Source organism: Scardinius erythrophthalmus (genome assembly GCF_964197995.2).
Source record: "Scardinius erythrophthalmus genome assembly, chromosome: 7".
NCBI classification, from domain to species: domain Eukaryota; kingdom Metazoa; phylum Chordata; class Actinopteri; order Cypriniformes; family Leuciscidae; genus Scardinius; species Scardinius erythrophthalmus.
Genome location: NC_138227.1, coordinates 11,948,333 through 11,975,809, shown reverse-complemented (window position 1 = coordinate 11,975,809; position 27,477 = coordinate 11,948,333). Strand labels below are relative to the sequence as shown.

The 27,477-nt window shown below is 40.0% G+C and overlaps 1 protein-coding gene across 4 annotated transcripts in view; it reads left to right on the top strand.

Moving 5' to 3' along the window:
* The window catches only part of dscaml1 (Down syndrome cell adhesion molecule like 1), a gene marked incomplete at its 3' end in the record, with an annotated part of 104,388 nt that overhangs the window by 67,089 nt on the left and 9,822 nt on the right, over window positions 1–27,477 (top strand). For 3 of the 4 annotated variants that reach the window (XM_081369795.1, XM_081369794.1, XM_081369793.1), the window contains exons 6-18: window positions 1,779–2,051; window positions 5,173–5,454; window positions 5,649–5,768; window positions 5,845–6,021; window positions 9,453–9,658; window positions 11,387–11,483; window positions 11,705–11,833; window positions 12,182–12,349; window positions 12,910–12,980; window positions 13,068–13,308; window positions 16,818–16,964; window positions 18,832–18,987; window positions 24,736–24,875. In XM_081369795.1, the coding sequence (XP_081225921.1) occupies window positions 1,779–2,051; window positions 5,173–5,454; window positions 5,649–5,768; window positions 5,845–6,021; window positions 9,453–9,658; window positions 11,387–11,483; window positions 11,705–11,833; window positions 12,182–12,349; window positions 12,910–12,980; window positions 13,068–13,308; window positions 16,818–16,964; window positions 18,832–18,987; window positions 24,736–24,875 (2,207 nt within the window). Of the gene's footprint in view, window positions 1–1,778; window positions 2,052–5,172; window positions 5,455–5,648; window positions 5,769–5,844; window positions 6,022–9,452; window positions 9,659–11,386; window positions 11,484–11,704; window positions 11,834–12,181; window positions 12,350–12,909; window positions 12,981–13,067; window positions 13,309–16,817; window positions 17,004–18,831; window positions 18,988–24,735; window positions 24,876–27,477 lie in introns of all 4 variants that reach the window. The other variant, XM_081369792.1, reaches the window with a different exon arrangement.

Genomic DNA, 27,477 nt, shown 5'->3' with positions numbered 1-27,477 from the left:
ATGTTTGAGAACAAAAGAAAAATAGAGAAATAGAAAGACAGCCAGAGAATAACTGTGAAGAAGAGAGAAGAGGGATACTGTGCGACAGTCTTCTTGAATAATACATCAGGGTTGACTTGTCAGAGCGGTGACTTCAAAGCACAACGCACGCTGAGCTGAGAGAAAGGGAGAGAGAGCAACAGAAGAAGAGAGATATACGAGGTTGAGGAGTGGGCTGTTAGAGAGGATGAGAATATTTGTGTGCATAAAATCTCCATATGCCCCATCGACGATTTATAAGCCGATCCGCCCTCCATTTTGAGGGAAACAAAATGTCCTTCTACGTCTTCGTACCTTGTGCTATTGGTTCCTCTTTTTTACACCTAAGCCACCTTGTCTGCTTTTTTCTTTCTGCATCCTCGGGCATTGGCCATTCAAACCTTCACAGTGTTTCACCATCCATTCGTTCGTATACCCCTCCATCCTCGTGTGTGATCTGAGAGCAGAGTCCTGAAGAAAGTCGGCCATGTCTTTTTCCCCAAAACAAAGAAAAGAAAACAAACACGAATTGGTCATTATTAACCTTTTCAAATTCGGCGATGACTGTTCTTGCTAGCAAGAACCAGAAGCTGTTAGCATATGCTAATCACATGAAAGGGCATTCGCACTGACAGTGTTTTGCAGCGACAGAGCAAGTTAGTTGGTGATTTGAGGTTACTAGAGAAAAAATTTTTTACAAATTTGAGCAAACTTTATGCAAATGCACAGTGACTACCAGATAGTGGAGCTCATGTTATCCATTTCATGAAACTGAAGTCAAGCAGGAACGCTTACTAGCAATCAACAGCCTGCTAAAAAATTGCATAAACAAGCCTATGTTTTTTTTTTTGCTGATTGAAGCTGGCCATCAAAACCATCAAAACTGACCAGCTTGAAAACAATCTAACAGCTTAGGCTTATTTAAGCTGTTTTTTCATTAGGTCAGTGCAGTGACTTGGAAAACTCCAATGCCGCCTCAGACTTCAGACTACTACTGACCAGTTCCAATAAAAAGTGTCACCAAAACAGTGTAGAATTACTTTTCAAATTCAGTAGCTGTTCAGCATTTAGCTCATTAAACTTAACTGATTTAGCTATTAGCAGGCTAACATGGCACAGTTTCACTAAAATAATTCTAAGGCCTCTGCTCTCGCAGTCCTCAATCCTTTAAATGTGTATTTTGGGACATTGCTATGAAATGTAATGTTGTATTTTCACTCTGCCTACACAAACACATTAGGTTAGTATTTTATTGTTAAGATTACGCCACACATAGCCTTACCGTTAAATCCATTAACTTGGCATATTAATGTAACTGCAGAAACACACCTCATTCAGTTGCTGAATTTATAAAGGCATGGTCCTTTGTGCCAAGCTCTGAGCAAGGATACGGTACAAGCCACATTGAAACTTTAGATCCACACACTTATTACACCACAATCTGTGCTGTGAAGACCAAGGGCATTCTAACCCCCCACCTCCCCCTCCACCACTTGCTCTTCTGCTTTCTTCCTCCCACATTTCTCCCTTCTTTACCCAAAATGTCCATGCAAAACCTGGTCTTCCATCTCCCACTCTTTCTCAAATCCTTTTCTTTTACCCTTTTCTATCCGCCACATTCTCCCTCTTTTTTGTCTTCCTTCCTTCCTTCCTTCCTTCCACCCTCTCTCTCTGTCTCTCTCTCTCTCTCTCTCTCTCTCTCTCTCTCTCTCTTCTCTCTCTCTCTCTCTTCCTTGCTCTCGCTTTTCTCTCTCTTGCAGGTCCTCCAAGTATCCGGGCCATGCGGAACATCACGGCCGTGGCGGGTCGCAACACTTTTATTAACTGTCGTGTGATTGGTTACCCCTATTACTCCATCAAGTGGTATAAAGATATAGTGCCATTGCCAGACAACCATCGCCAGGTGGTGTACGAGAATGGTACTCTGAAGTTGAGCGATGTGCAGAAGGGAATGGATGAGGGGGCGTATCAGTGCAGTGTGCTCATCCAACCCCAGCTCTCCATCAGCCAGACTGTCTACGTCACTGTCAAAGGTTAGTGCTTACTAACAATTATTTAGGGTACGTTTATGGCCCCTTAAAAAAGGTCAAATGGGCAATCTACATTTGATTAAGGACCTATTTATTTACAGGTTTTTAAGTGTAAAAAATGTACAAAACTTCATAAATATGTTATATCTTTGTTTTTGTTTTTAAGATTTAGTGTGAACTCTTTCATACCAAGTCTGACATTTTAACAATGATCCGTATAATCTATTATTGTCAGAGACTAATAAAAATTCTCCATTATGTACAGTAAATAGTTTTTTTGTGCGTGTGGGAAATTGTGATATTTTAAATATAGGCTATAACTTTGTGTTTATTAGACATTTTGGATTTAGTATAAAATCCTTCACACCTATTTAGATATAATCATCATCAAATATCAAATATGTAAAAAAAAAAAAAAAAAAACTTTTTTTTTTTTTTTTTTTTTAACTCAGGTATCTTAACTTTGGATATAATTCCCAATGGGCACAAGCACTGTAAATACCAAACAAATTAATTCTCTAAAACACAAAGTCATAAGGCTAATATGGCTATTTATGCAAGCAAAACCACCATCTACTGTAGATCACGTTTTTTACATAGAGCACATTTTTACATACACATTTTTAAAAATATAAATACCATAAAAATGATAACACTTTGCAATAAACCTTTTTAGCAGAACAGAGATGCCTCATTAGCGGATGTTTCTATGGGTCGCTATACAGTACGTAAGCCATCTGCCATATTGGAATGGTCAAAGCCAGTTCGTGAACATACGAGAGCAAGTTGACTGTGTGTCTGCAACCAATAATTAGACGCATGTATGATTATCTATATCTGCAATAGATTTCTGCAGATAATGTTGCTATATCAACACAATACAAGACAAAGGCATCAGCTAACATGACATTAAAAAGTTATCATTGTAAAAGTAAAAACATTAAAAAGTACAATAGTAAAAACCTGTAATATCGAGTTAATACATATAAAAACACAAACTAACACATTCTCACCTGTGAAAGATTATTATCCCATTTATTTGGGAATTTAAATGTCTGCACAACCAGAAGCTGCGCAATTTTGTGGCATCATTGATTCTTACTGTGAGTGGCGACACGCTGACAGTTCCAAGATGGCGGGTGCGCCGACGTGTCTTGAGTGGTCGAATGCATAATCTACGTATACACATCTATGGTATGCACCTTCAAGTGGGTTTGCCAACTGTCATAAATGAAAGAAAGAGGAAGCTCAAATGTGCATGTGTCACACGTGAGAACCAATGAAGACATGTTCTAGCGCGTCACTCTCACACGTTTAGCATATTTGATGCACACTTTTTTTTACTGTTTATTTTTATCTTCCGTCAGACTATCTGACTTCGTTGCAATGGGTTGCGACTTGCTTCGGACTTGACTGACAGATTGGCATTCTGACACCGTGAGCTTCATGCTTTCTAACCTTAAATCCACTTTTTTTTTTCTTTTGGTTGCAATTATTCTGCTGATTGTACATATAAAATACAATAAGTTTTTATCAGTAGACCCATATTCATAATTGTGACCACACAGTCTGTTTACGATGTCTACCATTGTAACAGATGTTCACATCTATCAATATCTGTATACAGTGTGTGAATATATATATTATATTACTAATTACTATAGTAATTGCTATATTGGATATTATAGGGTTAGTTGCTCCTTTTTTACATTTGAGGCCGAAGTATTGGATCAAAACTCAGTATTGGCAGATACTCGATATTCAATGACTCAGATTGGATCGGTTGATTGGGACATCCCTAATTTTTTGTATGTGCATCAAGTATGATGCATTAATGTCCATTAGTCAGATTGGATTTATTTTAAGCTTCACACCAATTCTGAAACATCTATTTTCTTTTTCCAGCTATCCAAACTTTTTTTAAAGACTTAAGCTTTGAGACCCATTAGATTTAGTTTAACTAATGTGCCTAGACAATGTGTTCGAAAAGTCTGAAATATTGTACTGTATTTATGCATTTTCATTCTGTTTTATTTATTTCATTTTGTTGGTCCTCTTTTTTTAATTGTTCATATGCTTAATGATTCATTTAGGTGTCCATAGAGAATGAAAAAAAAAGGACTTGGTGTAAATTGTTTTAGTGTGAAACTTTATTTTTAATGTAATTTAGTAACATTGAATTTGGTGTGAAGAGACTGCCCTGAGAGGATTTTTGGACTTGAGCCTAGTCAGCAGGGTATCTTGATTTTTTGGAGAATTTCCAAAAAAAAAAAAAAAAAACCTCACCAACCTCCGTTTGAGGTTTGGCATTTCTTGATAACATGCTTCTTCAATGAAAGGATGCCCATTATACAGTTCTTCATCTTTCACATTTCTTCAGAAAGTGTAGTGGTTTACTATGGCAGAATGAGTGTATTTTGGTAAACGGAGTGTGTTTTGCATTAGAATTAGTGTATATTTAAGCTGTAGGCGGTTGGTGAAGGTTGGGATGGTCTTTCCCATCCGCTGGCACAAAGACCCTGAGAGAAAGCACACCACTAATAGCCTCTGATTAACAGGATTACAGGCCTTCTGCAGCATTACAACCATTCATCAATTACCCAGTGTACTTAGCATGTGTGTATGTGTGGGGGTGTTATTTCTAGTACGTTAAATCTAAATAAAAGTGAGGTCGCTCTGATGTTGGGTTTTGAATCTTCACTTCACCATGTGTGTCCATACAAGGGGCTACAGCTCCTGGTACAAAGACAGCGAGGTCTAGTGTGTGCGTTTGCATGAGTGTGTGTACCGGTACAACCGAACACTGACTCCAGTGTGAAGTCAGTATAGTGTGCTGCTTGTCTTGTCATGTCTCTGATTTAATTAGCTGAATTTTAACGAGCCCCAGATTAAATCCCCCAGATGTCTCCGATGGAGCCCCCCACCTCTGTTTCCATGGCAATGCCATTATTCCCCATGCCAATTGGGCTCTAATTAGAGCAGCTATTATGGGCTGGAGGGGTGGGATGTGTGTGAGCGTGTATGTGCGTGTGCATTTTTGGAGGGTGATGGGGTCAGTGTTACATTGCAGACCATGAAGGTTTGAATTTTGATAGATCTCTCGCTTGTTCTCTTCCTCCATCAGTTCCTCCCCTCATCCAGCCCTTTGACTTCCCTCCCACCTCCATTGGTAAGCTGATGTACATAGCGTGCGTGGTGTCCTCCGGAGACATGCCAATCCGGATCACCTGGAGGAAGGATGGGCAGGAGATTGTGTCGGGAACATCAGGAGTCACCATCGAAACCAAGGAGTTCATGAGTTCCCTTCAGATCTCGAAAGTTTCGCTTGAGCACAACGGAAACTACACCTGTATTGCAAGCAACGACGCAGCAACTGTCAGTTCAGAGAGACAACTCATTGTAACAGGTGAGCAAGAGTTAATGGGGAATGTAGTGGGATAAGATTTCACCAATTAGAAAATGGTTCTGGCCCAGGATTACTTGGTTAGGGTTGGTGCTATGGTTTGGACAATGTTTGTTTGACCAAATGTTGTTCCAGGAAATTTGGCTAAACCAATCAATTGTTATCTCCTTTCCTGAAATATATGTTCTTCATTATAGTTCCCCCTGGTTTTCTGGTTCAGCCCAATAACCAGGATGGGATCTATGGCAAGTCAGAGGTTCTGAACTGCTCTGTGAAAGGGTACCCTCCTCCCAAAGTTGTCTGGAAGCATGCCAAAGGTAACATCTTTTTCACCAAGTTTTCATGAGCTGATGATGAGCCACAATCAAAACTGTCTTCATCTTGATTCTGAAGGTATAGGGAACCCCCAGCAGTACCACCCAGTTCCACTGACGGGTCGCATCCAGATCCTGTCCAATGGTTCTCTGCTGATCCGCCACGTTCTAGAGGAAGATCGGGGATACTACCTGTGTCAGGCCAGCAATGGAGTGGGGTCCGACATCAGCAAGAGCATGATGCTCACCGTTAAAAGTGCGTCTGACCACTCATATACAGTACATCTTTACACATAATGACATTAGCTCTTTTCCAAAACCTAGTGAGCTACCTCAATATCTACAAAGGCATCTATCTTCTAAAGATGCATCTTAACCATCATGGAACCTAACAAGTTATGGTTTTGAAACACTATTCATTGGCTATAACTCTTTTAATGGTTGCTTATGCAAACAGCGATCCTCACATGAGGCATGCAAAGTGCCTAGTTTGAGTTTATTACAATAGAGTGAAACAGACCACCCACTTTTTCAGTAGCCTTGGTACCAGAAGTAATTTTAACATTTATTTTCTCAGTTGGAGTTCTTCAATAAAGAGTTCTAAGCCATGAACCAAAGTAAAGTTTAGAAATAAATCACAATATTGCTACACTGATTGAATGCAAAAATGTACCGTATATATGGACAAAAGGACAAGTTTAAATTGACAAAAGACAAAAGTGCAAGGATGTGTACTTAAATACATTTATGAAGAAATTAACTACTCATCCCATGAAACATTGTGAATGTTTTAATCAAACCAAAACAACAGTATGATTTAAAACTATAGGAAAATGGAAAGAAAGTCCAGTAAATGGTAAAACTGTTACGATAATTAATATAACAAATTCCAGTTTCAATATCAAGTTGCAACGTACTTTTTTGTACAGCTGAAATAACTGGACACTACTGACAGTGGAAGCACATTCAAGGTACAAATGGCTGTTCCCACTTTTACATTAAAAATATAGAGTTTAATGTTGACATGTTGCTAAGCTCAAGCCTTGATGCTCTGTAAAGTTTCAAAAATATAATATAGCTGCGAGCAGCGATTACGGGCCCAAGCCGGTGGCACTGCAACCCCGGTGCCTTTCCCTAAAGGCACCGGGGTGGCGGTAGCGCCGGCTTGAGCCCTTCATCGCTGCTCGCAGCTATATTTATATAAATATATATATATTAGCAATACTTTTCCTTGATTAGCATTTTCCTTGATTCCATCAAACATCTTGAATAAAAATTCTGAGAATACCTCGCTTGTGAAGATACATACAGCACTGCTTTTGATTTTGAGCTAAACAAGTTTTCTTAGAAGGCAACATTATTTTGCTGCCTAATTTTTGCCTGACATGTAGCTCATCTGGTTTCAGGGCATATCTGTAGAATCCTTTGCTAGAATCTTTGAATATCAGAAAATGTACTAATAGTTCAATATTTTATTAAACCATGGCATAAAAATAAAGCCGTATTTTGGATTCCCATCACTCTAGATTTGTGGAAATTTGATTGTGATTTGACCTGCAGTCTTTGGGGTGGTTTGCAGTGGTGTGTGTTTGAGGTCTTTGTTTAAGAACGGCCCTCAGATGGGCTTTCACGTCTCAGACTGATGCCTGCGGGAAGGGTTTGGAATGCTTGAGTGGACACACTCACACACAACACTCCACCTCTACACACACACATACAGAGACACACATACACCTGCATCTGTCACACTTTGTCACTCAAACTAATGACCCAGGTTATGATATATCAGTCACACTAAGGCAAGAAATACAAGAAGCCTTTGACTTTTTTATATAGTAGCTAGAATTGGCAGGAGTTACGGTGTGTGTGTGTGTGTGTGTGTGTGTGTGTGTGTGTGTGTGTGTGTGTGTGTGTGTGTGTGTGTGTGTGTGTGTGTGTGTGTGTGTGTGTGTGTGTGTGTGTGTGTGTGTGTGTGTGTGTGTGTGTGTGTGTGTGTGTGTGTGTGTAAACGGCTCATAATAAGAGCAAGAGTACCAAAACAACAGATTCAAGTGTAGAAAGCTCATTTAGATTAATAGAACATTACAATGGAATCCGTAAGGTCATCTCATGACTGATCGTTAGTTCGGACACACAATCTGTTCTGTCCACATCCATATTATTGATCCTTCACATAATGTAGAGTGCGGAAAACTCCCATCCACGCAACACTGCCCTAGGCTTCACTTACAGTCCTGACCACATTTAAACAAACCTCATCCACCAGTGTATTCTTTAACACTCAGCCAGAACATTCTACTCCGTTGAATCTTATGAAGAAATGTCCAGGTGGTATTTCACCTTATAATCCAAAAAATAAATAAATATATATAAGAAATTAAAGCATATATTTTCCATAAAGATGATGGAGATTTTTTTATTTTAGGGTTGTTTTTTTCACCCCAAATATGAATGAATCTCAAGTTATTCTCATTGACATTATCATGTCCTCGGAATATTATTTTATTAACATTATTATAATTGAATTTCAATATATAGAGTATGCTTACAACTGTACTTTACAAATGAACTTTTTAATGGGCATAATGTTTAATGCAATATAAATATTTCTCATTACTGTAATACAAAAAAAAAAGATTTATACAATAACTACTACCATGATGTATGGCGTACATTCACAATTGTACTTTTAAAGATTATTTGGCATTAGGCTACTAACTATTTAAGCAAAAATCTATGCTACAAATTTATTTATGCAAAATAGTATTTTTATTATTATTATTTTTGGGGTAAAATATCAACTTTATGAAAATAGATTATTATTTTTTTAATAAATGAAGGCTTTCTTGAGCATTTATCTCAGTGAAAAGGATCAAAAATGCCATAAATAGGTAGGATTGGAAGGATAAGTTTACTTACCCTAACATGAGATAGTATACAAATGATTTGTAAATTTTCATGTGGATATCATGCAGCTCTTTGTTTATAGCATCCAACTTTTTATCAGTGAATTCGTCTCTCTCTCTCTCTCTCTCTCTCTCTCTCTCTCTCTCTCTCTCTCTCTCTCTCTCTCTCTCTCTCTCTCTCTCTCTCTCTCTCTCTCTCTCTCTCTCTCTCTCTCTCTCTCTCTCTCTCTCTCTCTCTCTCTCTCTCTCTCTCTCTCTCTCTCTCTCTCTCTCTCTCTCTCTCTCTCTGATTCAGTGTTGGTGTTATTGATTGAATCGTTCCTCTGTTCTGCCTCCCTCAATTCTATCCGTTTCACTCGTTGGAAGGGAGGGAATGAATAAGTGATGAAAACAAAACAGCGGAACCCTCCTCAGATCGATATTGTGTTTTTGTGTGTGTGTGTGTGTGTGTGTGTGTGTGTGTGTGTGTGTGTGTGTGTGTGTGTGTGTGTGTGTGTGTGTGTGTGTGTGTGTGTGTGTGTGTGTGTGTGTGTGTGTGTGTGTGTGTGTGTGTGTGTGTGTGTGTGTGTGTGTGAGGCAGCACTAGAGAAGAGTTACTCGGGAGGATTGAGTGAGCGAGAGAGTGTGAAAAAGTGATTGAGGAGTTAGAGAAATGCAAACACTAACGCTCACTGCTATAAGAACACCAGGTGTCTGGTTAAAGTCACACTGACCTTTGCCTCTTTTTAAATTCACTCTTTCCTTCACATATATTTACCTCCTATACCATCTTTTTATACAGTTCCAGCTATGATCACATCCCACCCAAACACCACCATGGCCATAAAAGGGCAGAACAAGGAGTTAAACTGCACCGCCCGGGGTGAGTACCCCATCATCATCCGCTGGGAGCGAGGCGACACTGTTATTGACCCTGACCGCAACCCTCGATACTCCATTACCACCAGCCCCAACGAGAAAAGCGATGAAGTTATCTCCACACTGAAGGTGAGACATACACACATACATGTCAGTGAAGAAGTAAAGGCAGAGTCTTGCCTTAATGTTTCCAGACAGGCTCTTGATGTTTGCTGAGCCCAAAGGTCCCACCCACAAATTACACCTATGTTACCAACCATACAAAAGCTCATTCTTTCCATGAGTGTCGTCGCGACTCACGCTCTCGCTGATATCTAATGATCAGTTGCGGTTCAGTAAATAAAATAATTTAATAAGTACTTAACTCAAAAATAACTATTAAATAATAAAATAACTTGAGAACTGGTTGACTAAAATCAGCTTGAAAATGCTATCTCATGAAATAAATCCGTAATTTATTTAGAATTTAAAGGTAAACGTTGTTATTTCGTCCGTCAATCGTGAAAGTCTAGTGATTGTAAGCTTCTGGCAACATTAAATCCAGGAGAGAAGACCATTCTAGAGAAAAAGCAAGCAGAGAGTTTGAGTTTGAGCGCGCACACGTTATATCTGAGCCAGAGCAGACAAGAGCCATGAGACTGTATATTTGAGAATGCGCAACCAGTTTTGTGCGAGAGTGAAGGAAATCCGCCTGCGGGTTGAGAGATTTGTGCTCGCGCATTGCTTGTATGCGCTCTTGACATTTTTCATTAAAATAACGCCTCAAATAAACTATTTTAAAAAGGTGAAGATAATCATGTCTGAAAGCTGCAATCGATTTTTTATTGGTTAAAATCAATGGAGAATATCTCGTATTTTTCCATGGTGCACCCACGGGATCGGCGCCTATGTTCTGACATGAGAAGCACATTGGGCTGCATTTATTTATTTAGTCTATAAATGGTTTTATATTCTTCTTACCAGTGAAGCACATTGGGCCTCTATTTATTTATTTTTAATTGTATGTGTTTATATATTATTATACAGTGACTGGGAGGGGACATGTTCGGTTCACTTATTTTTGTCGTGGCCACAACATATAAACTTGTGTGAACGTGATATTAAGTCGTGGGAACGTGATTATAAGTCGTGGCCACGAGATCATTTTGTTGAGGGAACAGCATCAATTTCTCGTGGCCACGACTTAATGTTTCATCCGTTTCTCATGGCCACGAGTTTTATTACATGTGGGAATAATCGAATCTTAACACGCGACCTACACTGGCTCCTCCTTTTACCCCGGTCAAAATTTACTGGTGTGGTTCTCTCAACATAACTCGTGGCCACGAGAAATAGATGTCGTTCTCTCAAAATATGAAGTCGTGGCCTCGAAAAAAATATATTGTTCCCTCAACATATGATCTCGAGGCCACGACTTTACATCGCGTGGCCACGACATAATGATGTTGTTACGAATTAATATCTTGTGGCAACAACATATTATCACGTTCCCACTAGTTTATATGTTGTGGCCACGACAAAACTAAGTGAACCGAACATGTCCCCTCCCGGTCACCGTATTATTGTTATTAAAATTTCGATAAATGGTTTTATATTCTGACCTGCAAATTACTTTAATCTGCATTTTATGTATGAAAGGCTATTTTATTATTATTATTAACAGTAGTAGTAGTAGTAGTAGTAGTAGTAGTAGTAGTATTGTTATTATTACTTACAGTTAGGCACAATGGGATAAGAGATAGTATTTTAACTTTGAAAACACTTTTACATTGTTCAACAATACATGAAGTGGGCCTCAAAATGAGCAAAAGATCTAAACAAGTTCATCCATCTCAAACACTTTCTCTCTTTCTGCAGCTGAAGCCAGCGGAGCGCGGGGATTCCGTCTTTTTCTCCTGTCACGCCATCAACTCATATGGCGAGGGCAGAGGGCTCATCCAGCTGACGGTGCAAGGCAAGACAATCAGCCATGAGCAACATGCTCACATCTTACATGATACTCTTTATCTAGAGACACAAAATCAATAATTTACCTCCGGGCCCCAAGCCACCTCTTACTCTTTAGCCTCTCTCTCTCTCTCTCTCTCTCTCTCTCTCTCTCTCTCTCTCTCTCTCTCTCTTTGTCTCAATCTCCTCCATCTGTTTGAAGTCTATTTCCACTTGTTTGGTTCGCAGAACCCCCTGACCCCCCAGAGCTGGAGGTTCGAGAGGTCAAAGATCGGAGTATGAACCTAAGGTGGACGCAGCGGTTTGACGGCAATAGCATCATCACCAGCTACGACATTGAGTACAAGAACAAATCCGGTGCGGCATTGCTTTGTTTCCATTTCAAGCTTGGATGAATAACATTGTGAACGTGCATTAAATATGTATTTGTATGTCAGAAGAATATGTAGCGAATAAGCTCAGACTGTGAGAAGATGAATGGGATGTGAACGGATTTCTGCGACATTGCGACTCGAGTGTATTGCCTTATTTTGCTGTTTGTACATCTGCGTCATCCTAGTTTTCCATGCATCGCTTGTTTTTCATATCCGTATGATTTGACCTGTAACCAGTCCTTTTTGCATGCTAACAAACATAATGTTCTAGAACAGCCTGGATGGAGGTGTGATGTAGTAATGTATCCGTGTTATTTTGTCCTTGTTGTAGACCCGTGGGAGCTGAAACATGCCACCCGTAAGATCTCGCCAACCAACAACCAGGCCAACATAGTGGAGCTCCACCCGGCGTCTGTGTACAGCATTCGCATGTACTCCTACAACAAGATTGGACGCAGTCAAGCCAGCAAAGAGCTGACCATCAGCACAGAGGAAGCACGTACGTCTACCGCCCCTGATGTCCACACAAGCTCATATTCGTAAAGCATAAAACACTTTAATTAAAACAATAATTCTCTAAAACAAAGAAATCTGGCATCATCACTCACCCTCCTACATGCTGTTTTAAACCTGTACTTCCTTCTTTCTGTGGAACACAAAAGATGCATTTTTGAAGAATTTCCTGGCCATTCTTTTCCATACTGTTCACAAAATCTGAATGATTGACTCATTGATCCAGTCACAATGGTTAAAAGCTCACTGGAGGGGAAGATCAATGAATAACAACTTCAGACACCATATGACTTGTACTTGGAATTTAGCGCCTATTTCATACGGGACACGTTTATTATACTTTTATGGTGCTTTTGCACCATTTTTGAAGCTTAAAAGTACCAGCACCCTGTCATTGTAGTTACATAAAAAAGTTTCCGGGGTGTTATTTCTCCCATTGTGTTTCACAGAAAAAAGAAAGTCATCCAGGTTTGGAGTGACTTTAAAGTGACAGAATTTTTTATGCCTTTAATAACCTTGTGACGTCACATGATTCTCTTCTCACAGCTCCTGATGGGCCACCCATGGAGGTGATTTTACAGCCAATGACTTCTCAGAGTATCCGTGTCACCTGGAAGGTAAGCCTGCAACTTCTAAACTTGCCGTTTTTTGGATTTTAGAGTTTTCGATTTACGTCTCTCTCCTTTTCTTTTCACTCCACTCAGGCACCTAAGAAAGAGCTCCAAAATGGAGTGATCCGTGGCTATCAGATTGGTTATAGGGAGAATGGACCAGGCAGTAATGGACAATACAGTATAGTGGAGATGAAAGCCACAGGTGACAGTGAGGTGTACACACTGGATAACTTGAAGAAGTTTGCTCAGTACGGCGTGGTGGTCCAGGCGTTCAACCGAGCCGGAACCGGACCTTCCAGTTCTGAGATCAATGCCACAACACTTGAAGATGGTAATGAAACTATCCATCCATCCATCCATCCATCCATCATGCTCTAGGGATTTCTCTTTCGTGTGATTGCGCACGAGTCATCTGTACGGGGCGACTTTGGCCCGTGTGTCCTCATCTACATGCGTGTCACTGTCATTGTGGCGACAGTGATATTGATGCTGTTAAGGATAATAGTAATAACAACAAGCATAGGAAAAATAATTATAATTAGCCTGTCTGCCGAGGCCCCTCTCCCTGATCCGCTGCTTTTCCTCCCAGTCTAATTATCTGCAGCTGAGCGCATTGTCTCCCCCTCTCTCTTTTCATCTTTCCTCCAGATCCCTCTCTCCGGCTTTCAACTCCCCTCCTCTCCGCTCCCACTCCTCTCTCACTCTCTCTCAAAACACCTTTCATTTATCTCTCCCTCCATCTCCCAACTTCCCCTTCCACCCCTCCGCCCACTTCTGTCCCGCTGTATTTCTTCTCCATTCTTATTTTTGGAAAGCTCCTGGGTTGTTTTTGTGCCACTGTTGAGTTCTTCCATCACTTTTTCCCTGATGACTTTGTTTTTACCTCCATCAGTGGTTTTCTTCTTAAGTTTGTTTCTCTTCTAAAATTTCCAATCTGAAAATTCAAAACGTTTTCCAACTCAACCAAGACGGTTTACCAGATTGAAACCAGGTCTACTTGCTGGTAGTCCAGCCAATTGACAAACTAAACCAACTTTGACCAGCTAATGATCATGAAACTGTACCATCTGGAAACCATGTAAAAGCAGCTACCTCTCTAGGGTGTTTTCACTTGCATACTCTATAAAACAGGGGTGTCCAATCCTGCGCCTGGAGGGCCACTGTCCTGCAGAGTTCAGGTCCAACCCCAATTAAACACACCTGAACCAGCTAATCAAGGTCATACTAGGTATTCTAGTAACTTCCAGGCAGGTGTGTTGAGGCAAGTTGGACCTAAACTCTGCAGGACAGTGGCCCTCCGGGACCGAGTTTGAACACCCCAGCTATAAAACAATCAACTCAGACCTAGAATGAAAGTGAACCAATGGCCAATGTCGGGCTATCGTTGAGGGTCTGTCGGTCTAGTTTTTGTTGTGTATTCCATACCTTTGGCACTAGTCGGTGGCTAGTGCCCTTCGGTGGCTTTTTGACCATTTGAGCTTGTTGAATCAGCAACGGAGCTCGTCAGTGAGAGAGATTACTCTGATTGGCTGTTCAGCTTAGCGAACCAATGCATGAGAAGATCAAATTGATGATAGCAAACAAACAACAAAGTCAAGAGGGCACATGGGCTCTTCTCATTTTATAACAACAGTCCTAGCTTATCCAGTTTCCCTTTTTAAATGATGAATATGGACTACTGCCACATGCTGCTACAGAGAGTTATTTCCTCTCATTCAGGCGCAGAGGGTTAAGGCTAGATGGCTGTAGTCTTTGCTGTGTTTTCAAGCTCAAATTTTCTTTGTCCCAGAAGCAGGCGACATGAGGTGACACCGCGGTCTAGGTCGCTAGGTCTTTGATGTCGATTCATTGTGTCAAGGCGTCATTGAAATGGGCTCCAAAAATGGAGGGATTGGTTTGCTTCACAGAGGCCTCTTTGGAATGATTCATTGAAAAGATCTGACTCAAGCGAATGATTTGTTCATGAATCAGACATGGCTACTTCTTTAATGAATGTGCTAAGAAGATCTAGGGTGGGTGTCATGATTTTCAATGCATCATGACTTAAATTTAGTCTGGCACATACAGTAAACCTATTGAATGACTTCAGGAAATATATAGTGCACAAATTATATAGACAACTTTCCTGACACTTTTATGGTACTGAGCTCATTCACTTTCATTATATTGACAATAGGGTCTTTCGCACTGGGTAGTTCTAGGAACTTAGTTCTAGGAGCTAGCCACCAGGGTGGTTCCCCAAGAACTAATGGTTGCCTTAGGGAAAAATTTCTGGTTGCATTTTCACGGACAGTAGGAACTCTAAAGTGACGTAAGACACGCTAGTTATTGTGACTTTTATTTTGACGGTGCTGAGAATGCCAGAGCCTGAGTTCACAGTGCTCGCATTCTTCGTGCTCATTAGTTTAACAGTCCTGTCTAATACGTTATTGCATTTACATTTACATTTATGCATTTGGCAGACGCTTTTATCCAAAGTGACTTACATTGCATTTCAAGGTACACATTTACTATGAGTTATTAGAGTATGCAGTGTGGTTGATATCCAGTGTCGCCAGCTGAGCAGAAATACATAATCATGTTTGGATTGGTCCCCTCAAAGTTGCGTTGGATTTTCTTCTTAGCGTAAAGGTTAAGAGGTCCATCTATCACTGTTTTCCATTTTCGTGGAGTTGGAGTAAATATGAAGGCTATAATCTGTGTTTACACAGGTTTTTAAAAAATGGTTTCGCGTGCGTTCGGCCAACCAGCGTACACACTAACGTCACTGGTAGTTCCTATAGTGCTAGTTTAGACCCTACTTTGAACTAGGAGCTAAATTAGTTCCTCCAAAAGGAGTTCCTAGAACTAAAATCGTTCCTAGTTCCTGCGGTGCGAACACGCCAAAATCCGGGAACTTCCGCCAATAGTTGTAGGAACTATGAAAAGGTTCCTCCGGTACGAAAGCCCCTAATAGCAGCCAGGGGAAAAAAAGAAAGTCGTTCTGGTTTGAAACCACATGAGTGTGAGTTAATAATTATAGCTGGGAGGAAAGTAAGATGCCAATATACCCGTAAGATGCCAATATACCTGTTTAGTGCATCAGATCCAGAAAGTGTGTGAGAGACTGGGCTTTGCAGGCAGGGTTGAAGAGTTATAGTGAGTTGTGCTTGTGAGCGCTCTGTCAAGCCACTCTACTCTAAATGGCAGTTTTAGTGTGGTCCACCAGGGCCAGACAGAGTCGGACCCTAAGGCCTCTTCAAACAAATACCATCATTTCTCCTCTGCTCTCTCTCCCTCCCTCCTCTCACCGTCTCCTTTACTCGCTCCTCTTCCTGCGCCAGCTGCAGCTGCTCCCTCATTGAGCCAAGCCAGCTTTATCCCTCCTCTATCCCTCCTTTCATCCTGTCGTCCGCACATGCTTTTTCCCTCCCAGCAAGTCACACAGACAGGCTCTGTGTCCCCTCAATAGTGCCATTATTTATTCAGGGACGCAATTTGGCACATCACCACCACCACATTTGCAGCGCATCCGGAAAAAAAGCAAACGCATTTAGTAGGTGAAACAGCTCAAGATCGAGATAACAGTAACGTTTCACTTCTCTTCAGCTTCAGGATGTGATTGTTCTGTCCTTTTTGAGTGCAGTTACAAGGTTGTTGATGCTCTTGGGCCTCACCAAGTGCTCCAATTGCAGTATATTACTGTCATTTTACTATATCACTGTAATTGTGCTCTTTCACTGCAATTTTTGGTTCCCACTTCACCTATTGTATCTTGTTTCCATTGGTGCCTGAATTATTTTCCCGCTGCTTCCTTTCCCTTTTATGTGACCGTCTCTCATTTTTATTTTTCTCTCGCAGTTCCCAGCCAGCCACCCCAAAATGTGCGGGCCATCACGGTGACATCGGACGAGGCGGTGATCACGTGGTCGGAGCCCCCGCGGATGACCCTGAATGGGGTTCTGAAGGGCTACCGTGTGGTGTTCTGGTCCCTCTACCCCGATGGAGGTGGGTGCTGTGGGGGCCAGACACTGGGGCTCAACCAGAGTAATTATACGCTACTACTGTTACTCCCTCACTAGCCGCAGTCCCTGTAGAGCGCCCCCTACTGTCCACCCGTGTATCTGTATCCCAGCCAGTCCAAACCACAGACGATGTACATTTGTGGGTGGACGGGTGTATGTGTGTGTGTTGTCTTTTACATCTAACTGGAAAATGTGAGGAAAATGTAGATTAAAAAAATGTTAAAAGTGTGAAAAAAATGTATTGCTGTGAAATTTCAGAAAAATGTCCACACAAATATTGTACAATTTACACTACCGTTCAAAAGTTTGGGGTAGATACGATTTTTTTATGTTTTTGAATGGTCACCAGGGCTGAATTTATTTGATCAAAAAATACAGTAAAAACTGTTTATACAGTATATAATATGTAAATGATTCCTTACCAGTCATCTTCAATGACACATGATCCTTCAGAAATCATTATTATATGCTGATTTAGTGCTCAAGAAACATTTCGGTCACACTATAGATTAGGGTCCAATTCTCACTATTAACTATTAACTACGACTTTTGTCTTAATAAATGCCTATTTAGTGCGTATTAATAATTAGGAAGGTATTTGTTAAGTTTAGGTATTGGGTAGGATTAGGGATGTTGAATATGGTCATACCAAATAAGGCATTAATATAATGCTTTTTAAGTACTAATATACAGCCAATATCCTAGTAATATGCATGCTAATAAGCAACTAGTTATAGTGAGATTTGGACCCTAAACTAAAGTGTTGCCAACATTTCTTATCATCAATGTTGAAAACTACTGAGCCCTGAATATGGCATGCAGACAAAAATATATATTCTATATTCTCTCTCACAATTTTTATTCCCATGATTTATTAATTCATTCCCATGTTTTAATAAATCGTGGCCACATTGTACTAATCCGTTCCCTTGGTTTGGTATAAATAAAGGGATGAATTTGTAAAACTAAGGAATGAATTCTTAATTTGTGCCCACAATCTATGTACAGGAAGATATATATATATATATATATATATATATATATATATATATATATATATATATATATATAAGGGCTCAGTAGAAAACCGTGATCAATTTTTTCACGATTCTTTGATGAATAGAAAGTTCAAAAGAGCAGCATTTATTTGAAATATGAAGCTTTTGTTTTCATAATTGTGTCCTTACTGAATGAAAGTATTAATTTCTTTCAACAAAAAAAATCTTACTGATATAGTAATATTTTTGAACGGTAGTGTACTTCAACCAATTTGTTGGGACAGTAAAAATGGTTCATAAATGGGCTGAATAATGTCTTACAAGGTAAAGGGTATGCTATTTATAACTAACTGAAATGAAAGAACAATATGTTTTTGTTGTTGTTGTTGTTGTTGTTTATTCGGCTGTGTGTCACTTACAAAAAAAGTACTGTAAAGTAGTGCTGTAAAGTAACATGGTACAATGATTACATCAGATAGTATATATACTATGCACTGAATCTTATTCAGTAGGAATCAAGTTTCTTCAAAGAATAGCATGGCATTACCATCGTACAGGAATAAATGCTATTTTAACATCTTTTTTACTTTTTTGTTTGTTTTGCACTTGGACATAAATATCATTGCTAAATATAGCTTTACAGTAGCAGTGACAAGCAACCTTTTGTCCAGCAAAATAGACTATTTTTGTCTCCCATTGAATAATACCATGGTACTTTTTTTGCGAGTGGAATGTGTGCAGAAATGGTTCTCCTGTGTTCCCTTGTGTGATGTGTTCTAATTACACTGATGTTATTAGTGAGTATATGAGCATGCAGAAAGAGAGTCATTCAGTATTTTTCACGTCTCTCAGAATGGGGAGAGATGCAGAACATCACTACCACTCGTGAGCAGGTGGAGCTAAAGGGTTTGGAGAAGTTCACAAACTACAGCATTCAGGTCCTGGCCTACACACAGGCAGGAGATGGCGTCCGCAGCAACGTACTCTACATTCAGACCCGAGAAGACCGTAAGTTCACACACACATGTACACACGTGTCCATATGTCTATCTGTGTACACATACTGTAAAAAACAATAAACCTTTTCCAAAACCTAGTGAGCTACCTTATGGCTTGCTGCCTACAGGGGCAGGTTTCTGAAGCACCATCATGGAACATCATTTGAGACTCATCACATAAAGTGTGCATGAGACTAATCCACTCTTGATTCCAATAGAGTCTTTAAAGACAAACCTACTGTGAGCTATGAGGTTGTAATTGATTGTACATGCTTTTGTTGAAGCCGTCAGCCCACATTATTTCAACTTATACTACAGGGCCGTTGAATGCTTGAATCTGATTGGTTGACGAACGTTCTAAGGTGTGCATTATTTTCAGGGAAACGCACAGCTAAAGTAGTTCCAGGCAGGTCTTGACCGCATTACAGTTCCATATCACTTCGCGTAGTTAACGGTAATAACGGAAAATAGGAAACAATTAATAACAAGAAAAAAACATTTAGCCGCATGAGCTTGATCTGGAATTTTCAATGTCTAGCTTCACAATCAATGGAAACATGCAGTTTAATTTGAATAAATAAAGTATATTCCTATCTATAATCAATAGAAAATTAAACTGAATATAGGCTAAATAAATGGATAATCCTGCAGCACGGATTATTATTGCAGATAATATAACAAATAAATAATTATTGATAGGCCTACTTGTTAAAAGGGCTTTGTGTTTCATTTATTTGGCTAGTCTGTCATCTGTCAATAATAGGAAAAAAAAGAATGAATTCGAATTAATTAAAATGAATTTAATTAATAAATAAATAAATAATAATATTGACGCACATGCTTTTCTGTCTCATTATTGCAACATCTCTCTCTCTAAAAGCCCTTTCACACTGGATGCGTAACGAAAAAGCGAATAGTTCGTGTGCGAATAGTTCGCGTCAAAACCCATCACATGAGCCGCGTAAACACGGTCTCTATCTCTATCTTTGACGATTAGCTTTCTATCCCAAATGTAGTTTAGCCTGATAGCCTACACAGCACAGGACTATACAACAACTAAAACTATCACACAACATACTCACAGTCGTGATAACCGAGTTGGTTGGCAATGCTACGCCACACAATCATTGTCCTTGTAGTATATGATTGGCTGAAGTCTTTTCTGTCGCCGCAAAAGGAAAAAAAAATCGACATCGAAACGAAAAAAAAAAAGACGTTTTTTCGCTGCAGCACATTCGCGTTCGGTGTGAAAGCACTCATTACACAAACAGCTGATCAAAAACTAAAACCATCGCGCGAATTATTCGTGCGTAAAAATCGTGTCCAGTGTGAAAGGGCCTTAATAACTGCATGAATAACTGGGGACACACTTTAAGGCCGGTTATGAATGTAATTTGATACGTATGACTGATCATGCCCAAACGCGTATTCAGCGCGTTCAGTCTGTGTTCAAAGTCGGTGTTTAAAAACTGCTGCAGTCGATGAAAACAGTCAGAGAATGTGTCAGCTAGTCGTGTGTCCCAGCATCAGTCTGCTATTAGTGGTTCAAACCTCCTTTACTAACTCTAAAATGACGTTTTGGAATTAGCAACGGAGGCATTGGTTTAGATGCGTAAGAAATTAGTCCTACATACAAGAGCGTTTTAATGACAAAAACTTTACAAACGTCTTGAAATACATAATCTGAACAATGTTTCGAGGTGTGGTAACTGTAGTATAAGCGGAATAATTGAATACTGAAGCATGTTTGAAGAATTGAATTGAATGAATTGAATACTGAAGCATGACTAAACATGAAGCATGTTTAGTCATGAAACAATCCAACCAAATCACAACTACGCTTCGCGTCGTGACCGCATTACCACCTCGGGTGTGCATTATTTTTCTAATAATTCAACGGCCTGTCGTCAATTATTCCTTACTTATCTTTTGTTTAACAGTAGAGTTCCTGTTGAAAAACAAACAAACAAAAAAAATCTCGCTAAAGCCACAGTATTTCAAATCAAAATACTTTTGATTCAAATCTAATTTTGTAATGTTGTGATTTGGTTGGATTGTTTCATGACTAAACATGCTTCATGTTTACACGACACCATCTTCGACTAAAAACGGAAAACTTTTTATGCGTTTTGGCCGTTCATTTACACGACAACGGCGTGTGGGCGGCCTGAAAACGCAAGCTTTTGAAATCGTGTTTCAAAGTGCAAGTTTTTGAAAACTATACCGTTATCGTATCCACGTAAACAACAAAAACACAACGTCATGCGTATTACGTGTCTAGCCTATAGGCGTGTAGTGTTTCTTTACAAAGTGGCATCGCCAACTACTGGCCTGACATGAATAAAACAGCATTTTCAACTTTTTTCAATAAAAAAGCGTTTTCAACGTTGTCGTCTGTATGTGAAAAAAGTACAATGTTAGTACAATGTTGTCGTGTAAACATACCCTTAATGTCTTTTTGAGAATCCTTAGGGGGAAAATGAATGGGAATTTACTTCCGGATCCAAGGACGCTGAAAAAATGTGCTGGGACTGTTGCAATTCATAATAATAAAAATACACAGCATACCAAAATTCTGGGTAAAATTACACTGAACTATATTTATTGATTACTTTCAGTTTTAAGGAACTATATGCACATTTATTATCAACATTTCTCTGTATCTTCTGATTTATTTTTTTACTGAGCTTGCTATAATGTATTCTGAGATTGACTTTGCTATGAACGATTCAGTCTTAGAATGTGGCCCATTAAGGGATCTTAAAAGACAAATTAATGTTACTGCTTACTATTGAGCATATTTATGATACCCTAAAATTCACCCTGAATAGGCAGTTTATTAGGTTTAGGACCACATAAAAGGTAAAAAATATATGTATAGTCTTTTATTTGTGACAGATAATTGTGACCCTCCAGTGCACTTTCAACCCAGCAGCCACATTATGTGCAATCCACTTCCCCTTTACCCCGACTCTATTCAAGCTCTAGGGTGTGTGTGTGTGTGTGTGTGTGTGTGTGTGTGTGTGTGTGTGTGTGTGTGTGTGTGTGTGTGTGTGTGTGTGTGTGTGTGTGTGTGTGTGTGTGTGTGTGTGTGTGTGTGTGTGTGTGTGTGTGTGTGTGTGTGTGTGTGTGTGTGTGTGTGTGTGTATGTGTCTGGATGGGGGGAGGTTGTGGGGCAGAAAATCTTGCCACAAAAACCACATTAGCTGGAGGCAAGTGCTGCATGGTCCCAGTCCAGATGATGCTGGATTGCTTGATTGCTGGATGCGGTCGCCGTGGCGACAATTAGGCTCTGAAATAGCATTAGCACACTTAATGAGAATTAAGACACTGAAGGAGGGGGGTCTGTAAAGCGGGTATATGTCTCAAAGCAGATCTCCCCTCCAACACAAGGAGAAGGATTTATTCTTTGTGGATTAGCTGACATTAATTTTGTGCTTACACTGGTCTGGATAGGATTATCCTATATCTGTCTCTCCTCCGTTCCCTGGTGGGGTTGAGGGGGAAATAAGGGGTGTCTGAGTGATGGAGAATAGGAGAGATGCATTGATCTTTTTCATTTAATTGAATATGATAGATATAGGAGTGTGTGATGTCAGTTTGACAAGGGGCTTCCTGTCCAAAATTTTTAGTCCACCTTTTTGGGTCCCTTTCCATCTGCTCAAGGCACCTATGGAGACTTTATAAAAATATTAATAATAATTTACAGGGAATTAATGCAGTTAAATCATCAATAATACCGCAAAATATCACAACAGTTTGTGTCACCACTTTAAGACCTAAACCCCTTCAAGGATAAACCCCAGTATGGCTAAACCCTAGTAATGATGATTATGAATTTTTCTCCAAATCCTTCTTGAATCTCCATGTCTTTCTAAGCATTGTAGACACACTAAATTGAGTCTTATTAGTTGGCCAGTTTTCTTCGCAGTGCAAAAGACCATCAATATTCAGTCGCATTGGTGGAAATCAAAAGTTAATGTTGGTCTGAACAGATGTGTTAACAGCTGTTTATTGAAATTAATATGTTTAACGCGTTAAATTTCCACACTGAACGCTGTCTTGGTGTGAAGATTAATCTTATGGTAAGAAATTCTATACAATAGACTCAAGAAACTCAAGTTTTCTTGCCTCCTAGTTTCATTCTTTCTAGCTCTATTCCAAAAGCTAGTTTTCTGCCTACATAGGAGAAATTTTAAGGAAGACAAAGGCAGTTCCTAAAAATAGGCTGCAACATTTTAAGATATTCTAATTTTGGCCAAATCTGAGCAAGCATTGAATGTGTCCTTCATAAAGAAATCCCAGAATGCATTGCGATGAGAAAAGGCATCCAACATGGCTGAGGGGAAATTATATGTTGTTCAGAACAGATAAATTTGAATAGAAAAATCGAATTTTACTCAGTAATTTTACGTTTTGTATTTTTGTACATTTTTCGGCAGCATTAGCTTAGCAACATGCTAAGTAATGTCAAACTCTGTAAGCCAAGACTCAGTTGATTCTCATGTTTGCTTCACAAGCAGCACTATTTCTTCGCCATTGCCTATGTAGAACATATGTAGAAAGCTTTGATACAGTCATGATAGTTAAGATGCTGCCAAAGTCCAAAGTATGTTTCAGTTTTGACGAAGTTTAGACGTTTTGCGTAAAGCCGAACACGTAGCCTTTAAAAGTAAACTACATTTTATAGCGTGCGCGAACACTGGCGCTTGACACTTGCACACTGGAAAGTTTAATCATTGTCCAATGTCAGGGCTATTACTCTTAATTATGATGGATAAAAATGCTCATTTAAACGTGTATCTTTTCACACGCACTGTACGAAAAACCTCAGCGTAAAATAAATTGGAAGTATACTTATTCAGCTGACTAATGGCGCTTTTCCACTGCATGGTACGATACGGCTCGGTTCGGTACGGCTCACTTATGGCGCATTTCCACTGCATGGTACGGTACGGTACGGCTCGCTTCGGCTCGCTTTGGCATGCTTTAAATGGTACCACCTCCTTTGAGGTTCCAAGCGTACCGTACCGATACTAAAATGTGACGTGAAAACACTGCAGATCACTGATTGGTCATTGTATTTACAACACGAGACACTAAACCCGCTAGATTTAAATAGCCAGTATACAACAGCCAACGCTGTAGCACCTGTTTTAAAAGTATTTGCTTAAAAAAAAAAATAATAATAAGTTTGAGTATAAACTTCAAAAAAAGAAATTGCTGAATCGTGGTCAGTGGACGAGGTGCAGACGTTCCTCTCGTCAGTTGCCGAGGAGTGGATGGGGAAACACGTAATGAAAAATTCGCATTTAATATGATGACATGGTAGTAGAGACGGCACCTATATAACGATCAGTCCCACCCACTTTGAAGCGGTACTAACTGCATTGGAAAAGCAAACGAGCTAAAGCGAGCCGAACCGTGCCGTACCGAGTCGAGTCGTACCACGCAGTGGAAAAGCGAAGCGAGCCGAACCATTCCACGCCGAGTCGAACCGTACCGAGCCGAACCGAGCCGTACCATGCAGTGGAAAAAGCGCCATAAGTAGGCAGAAAGACAGCTCACTTGTTTAGAAACAGGGCTCCTCTTTTTCTTTTTCGTTTTTTCTTTCTCTCTTTAAGAAAAAGTCCAGAAAACTCCATAAGTAGCACACAACATATTACGGCAAACCTTTAGGTCACAGGGAGGTGATATATCCCACAATGCCTCTGTCAAACATTAATCTAGTTTTCTATCTCTTTTCTTTCTCTTTCAGACCCTGGCCCTCCAGCGGGCATCAAAGCAGTGCCATCCTCTGCCTCCAGTGTGGTGGTATCCTGGCTTCCCCCCATCAAGCCCAATGGTATCATCCGAAAATACACAATTTACTGTTCCAGCCCTGGATCGGGCCAACCGGTGAGGCACAAAAAGGGGGAAACTTTTTTTTTAAACAGATTTTGGTGTTGCCGTCATTTTTTTTTTGTGTGTGTGTTTTTGTGTTTGTTGAAGCATGCAAGACTGAATATTTATGTGTTTTTTAACATTTATGTGCTTTACTTCATATGGGTGTGGGATAAGTATGTGTGGATTTTTTTCTTTTTCTTTACATTCTAAGTATAAATCAGCGTTTGGTTAATCAGATCGTCTATTTGTGTCTGGATTTGTGGCGAGTGTATTTTTAATCTGTGCATGTGTGAGGTTGTGCTGCAGTATCAGCGGGATGTGTGTGCGTATGTGCTTGTGTGTGTGTGTGTGTGTGTGTGTGTGTGTGTGTGTGTGTGTGTGTGTGTGTGTGTGTGTGTGCGTGTGTGTGTGTGTGTGTGTGTGTGTGTGTGTGTGTGTGTAAATGAGAGGCTCATACTGCAGTGTGTGCATGCAAGCTCACCCTCCCGGCTCATTTGCATATCTGCGTCTCATCACGTTGCCTAGACAACCTCATCTGTTCATCAGGGAGGGCAGGAAACAAGCTGACAGCACACACACAAACACACACACATCTCACAGGCTCGATCACATTTATAACCACCTCCTCGACAAACACACACACACGTAATTTGTGTACTCTCACACTGAATTAATGTACCTGTCCAGATGTACACATGCTCACTCTCTTCTGTTCTTTTGCTCATTCACAAATCACTCCTCTCTCTCTCTCTCTCTCTCTCTCTCTCTCTCTCTCTCTCTCTCTCTGGCCTCTCACAGAGCACAGGGTGATTACAATGCAAATGAGTGTGTGTGTGTGTGTGTGTGGTGGGGGGCGGGGGGTAGGAGAAGGTGGAGGAGGAGGAAGGGGGGTCAGACTCAGCGTGCGGGGAGTACTTTTGTTCCTCTTTTCATTATCTCCCTCTATCGCTCCCCGGATCACCGCTATCTCTACACCGGAGGAATATTTTAATATCCGTTACAGCGCTCCACCCCTCCCGCCGCACCTCCCGTACCTGATTCATGCTGAGAAAGACAGGGAGGAGGGAGAGTGGGGGGGGAGGTGGGGGGGAGGGTGAATCAAAATTAACTAAGGTTCAGAAGCCTAGTGAGCTGCCTACCTAGACAGCATCTTTAGGGATCATAGACATTCTCCCAGAAGGCAGTGGTTTTCAAACTTTAAATATGATGATCCTCTTCCAAGGGACCCCCTTCCTAAAATATGAAGACAGCTAAATATAGTACCCATTTGTATGAGAAAAATAGCATATGTGATTTGATAAAAGCAACATCTGTGTATGTGTATTAATTTATAAATATAAAAAATATTATGATTATTATTTTTGTACACAAGTTAATAAATTTTATTTGTATTAATGATTTAAATTAACAATAATTATAATATACTTATATTATATAATTATAATAAAATAAGTATATAATAATAATAATTATGATTATTATTTTCACTATTTATCTCTAAACCCCTTGTCCTTGGCAAATATATAGACCAGCACCACATGTAATCTTTACAAATAAACCTAGCCCAGAATACACTGTGACAAAATCCATCCTGGAAAAAAAAAATTTCAAGATGGCCGATCAAGAAATCTAAAAAATTCCTTAGGGATGCTAACATTTCATTAGCATTCCCATTCGTCTTAATGACAGTTGCTAGGCTGGCACATGCAGGCAGGAAGTATGTAAACCGCATGCTAAAGTCACATTGTAGTGGAAGTAGCGACAGATCTTTTCTTCTGTATTGTGACGCACATCTGAATGAAACAGATTATCAAAAAAGAAAAAAAATCGAGTTATGACAGTTTGATCAAAAATTACAAGGTAAATGTCAGAAAATGAAACCAATGCATGGATGAATCATCCACAATAAGATCAATAACATGCATTTAGAAAATAGATTAGAAAACAGAAGTGGTGAATTTCCACTTCATGTCGACTTTAAACCCTCAACGAAAAATTATGAAACACCTTATGAAATATATTTTTATATTATAATTGTTATATATTGCTTGCATACTGGTATAGCATTATAGTAATCTATTGTAAAGTGTTCCGCAAACCACTGATGATGAGGATTCCATTCCATTCCATTCTGTTTCCATTTCAGTTAGAATGCCGCCTTTGAAGACAGCTGCAGCTGTAGGTAGTATATTTCTGATTATGAATAGAATATGGAAAAATGTTTACCCAAAATCCATTAGCCCACTGAAGAACCCAAACTGACGTGATAAACACCTCATGAAATGAAACAGCACTGTGTGTGTGTGTGTGTGTGTGTGTGTGTGTGTGTGTGTGTGTGTGTGTGTGTGTGTGTGTGTGTGTGTGTGTGTGTGTGTGTGTGTGTGTGTGTGTGTGTGTGTGTGTGTGTGTGTGTGTGTGTGTGTGTGTGTGTGTGTGTGTGTGTGTGTGTGTGTGTGTGTGTGTGTGCGCGCGTGTGCGCGTGTGTGTGTAGGGGGCACTGTGTTAGTGTCAGGACCGAGGGGTACGAGAGATGATGGCAGGGCAGCATTCAGTGAGATCGGTGGGAATGACACTGTGTGTGTTTGCATGTCTGCGGGCAGAAGACACTCAACAT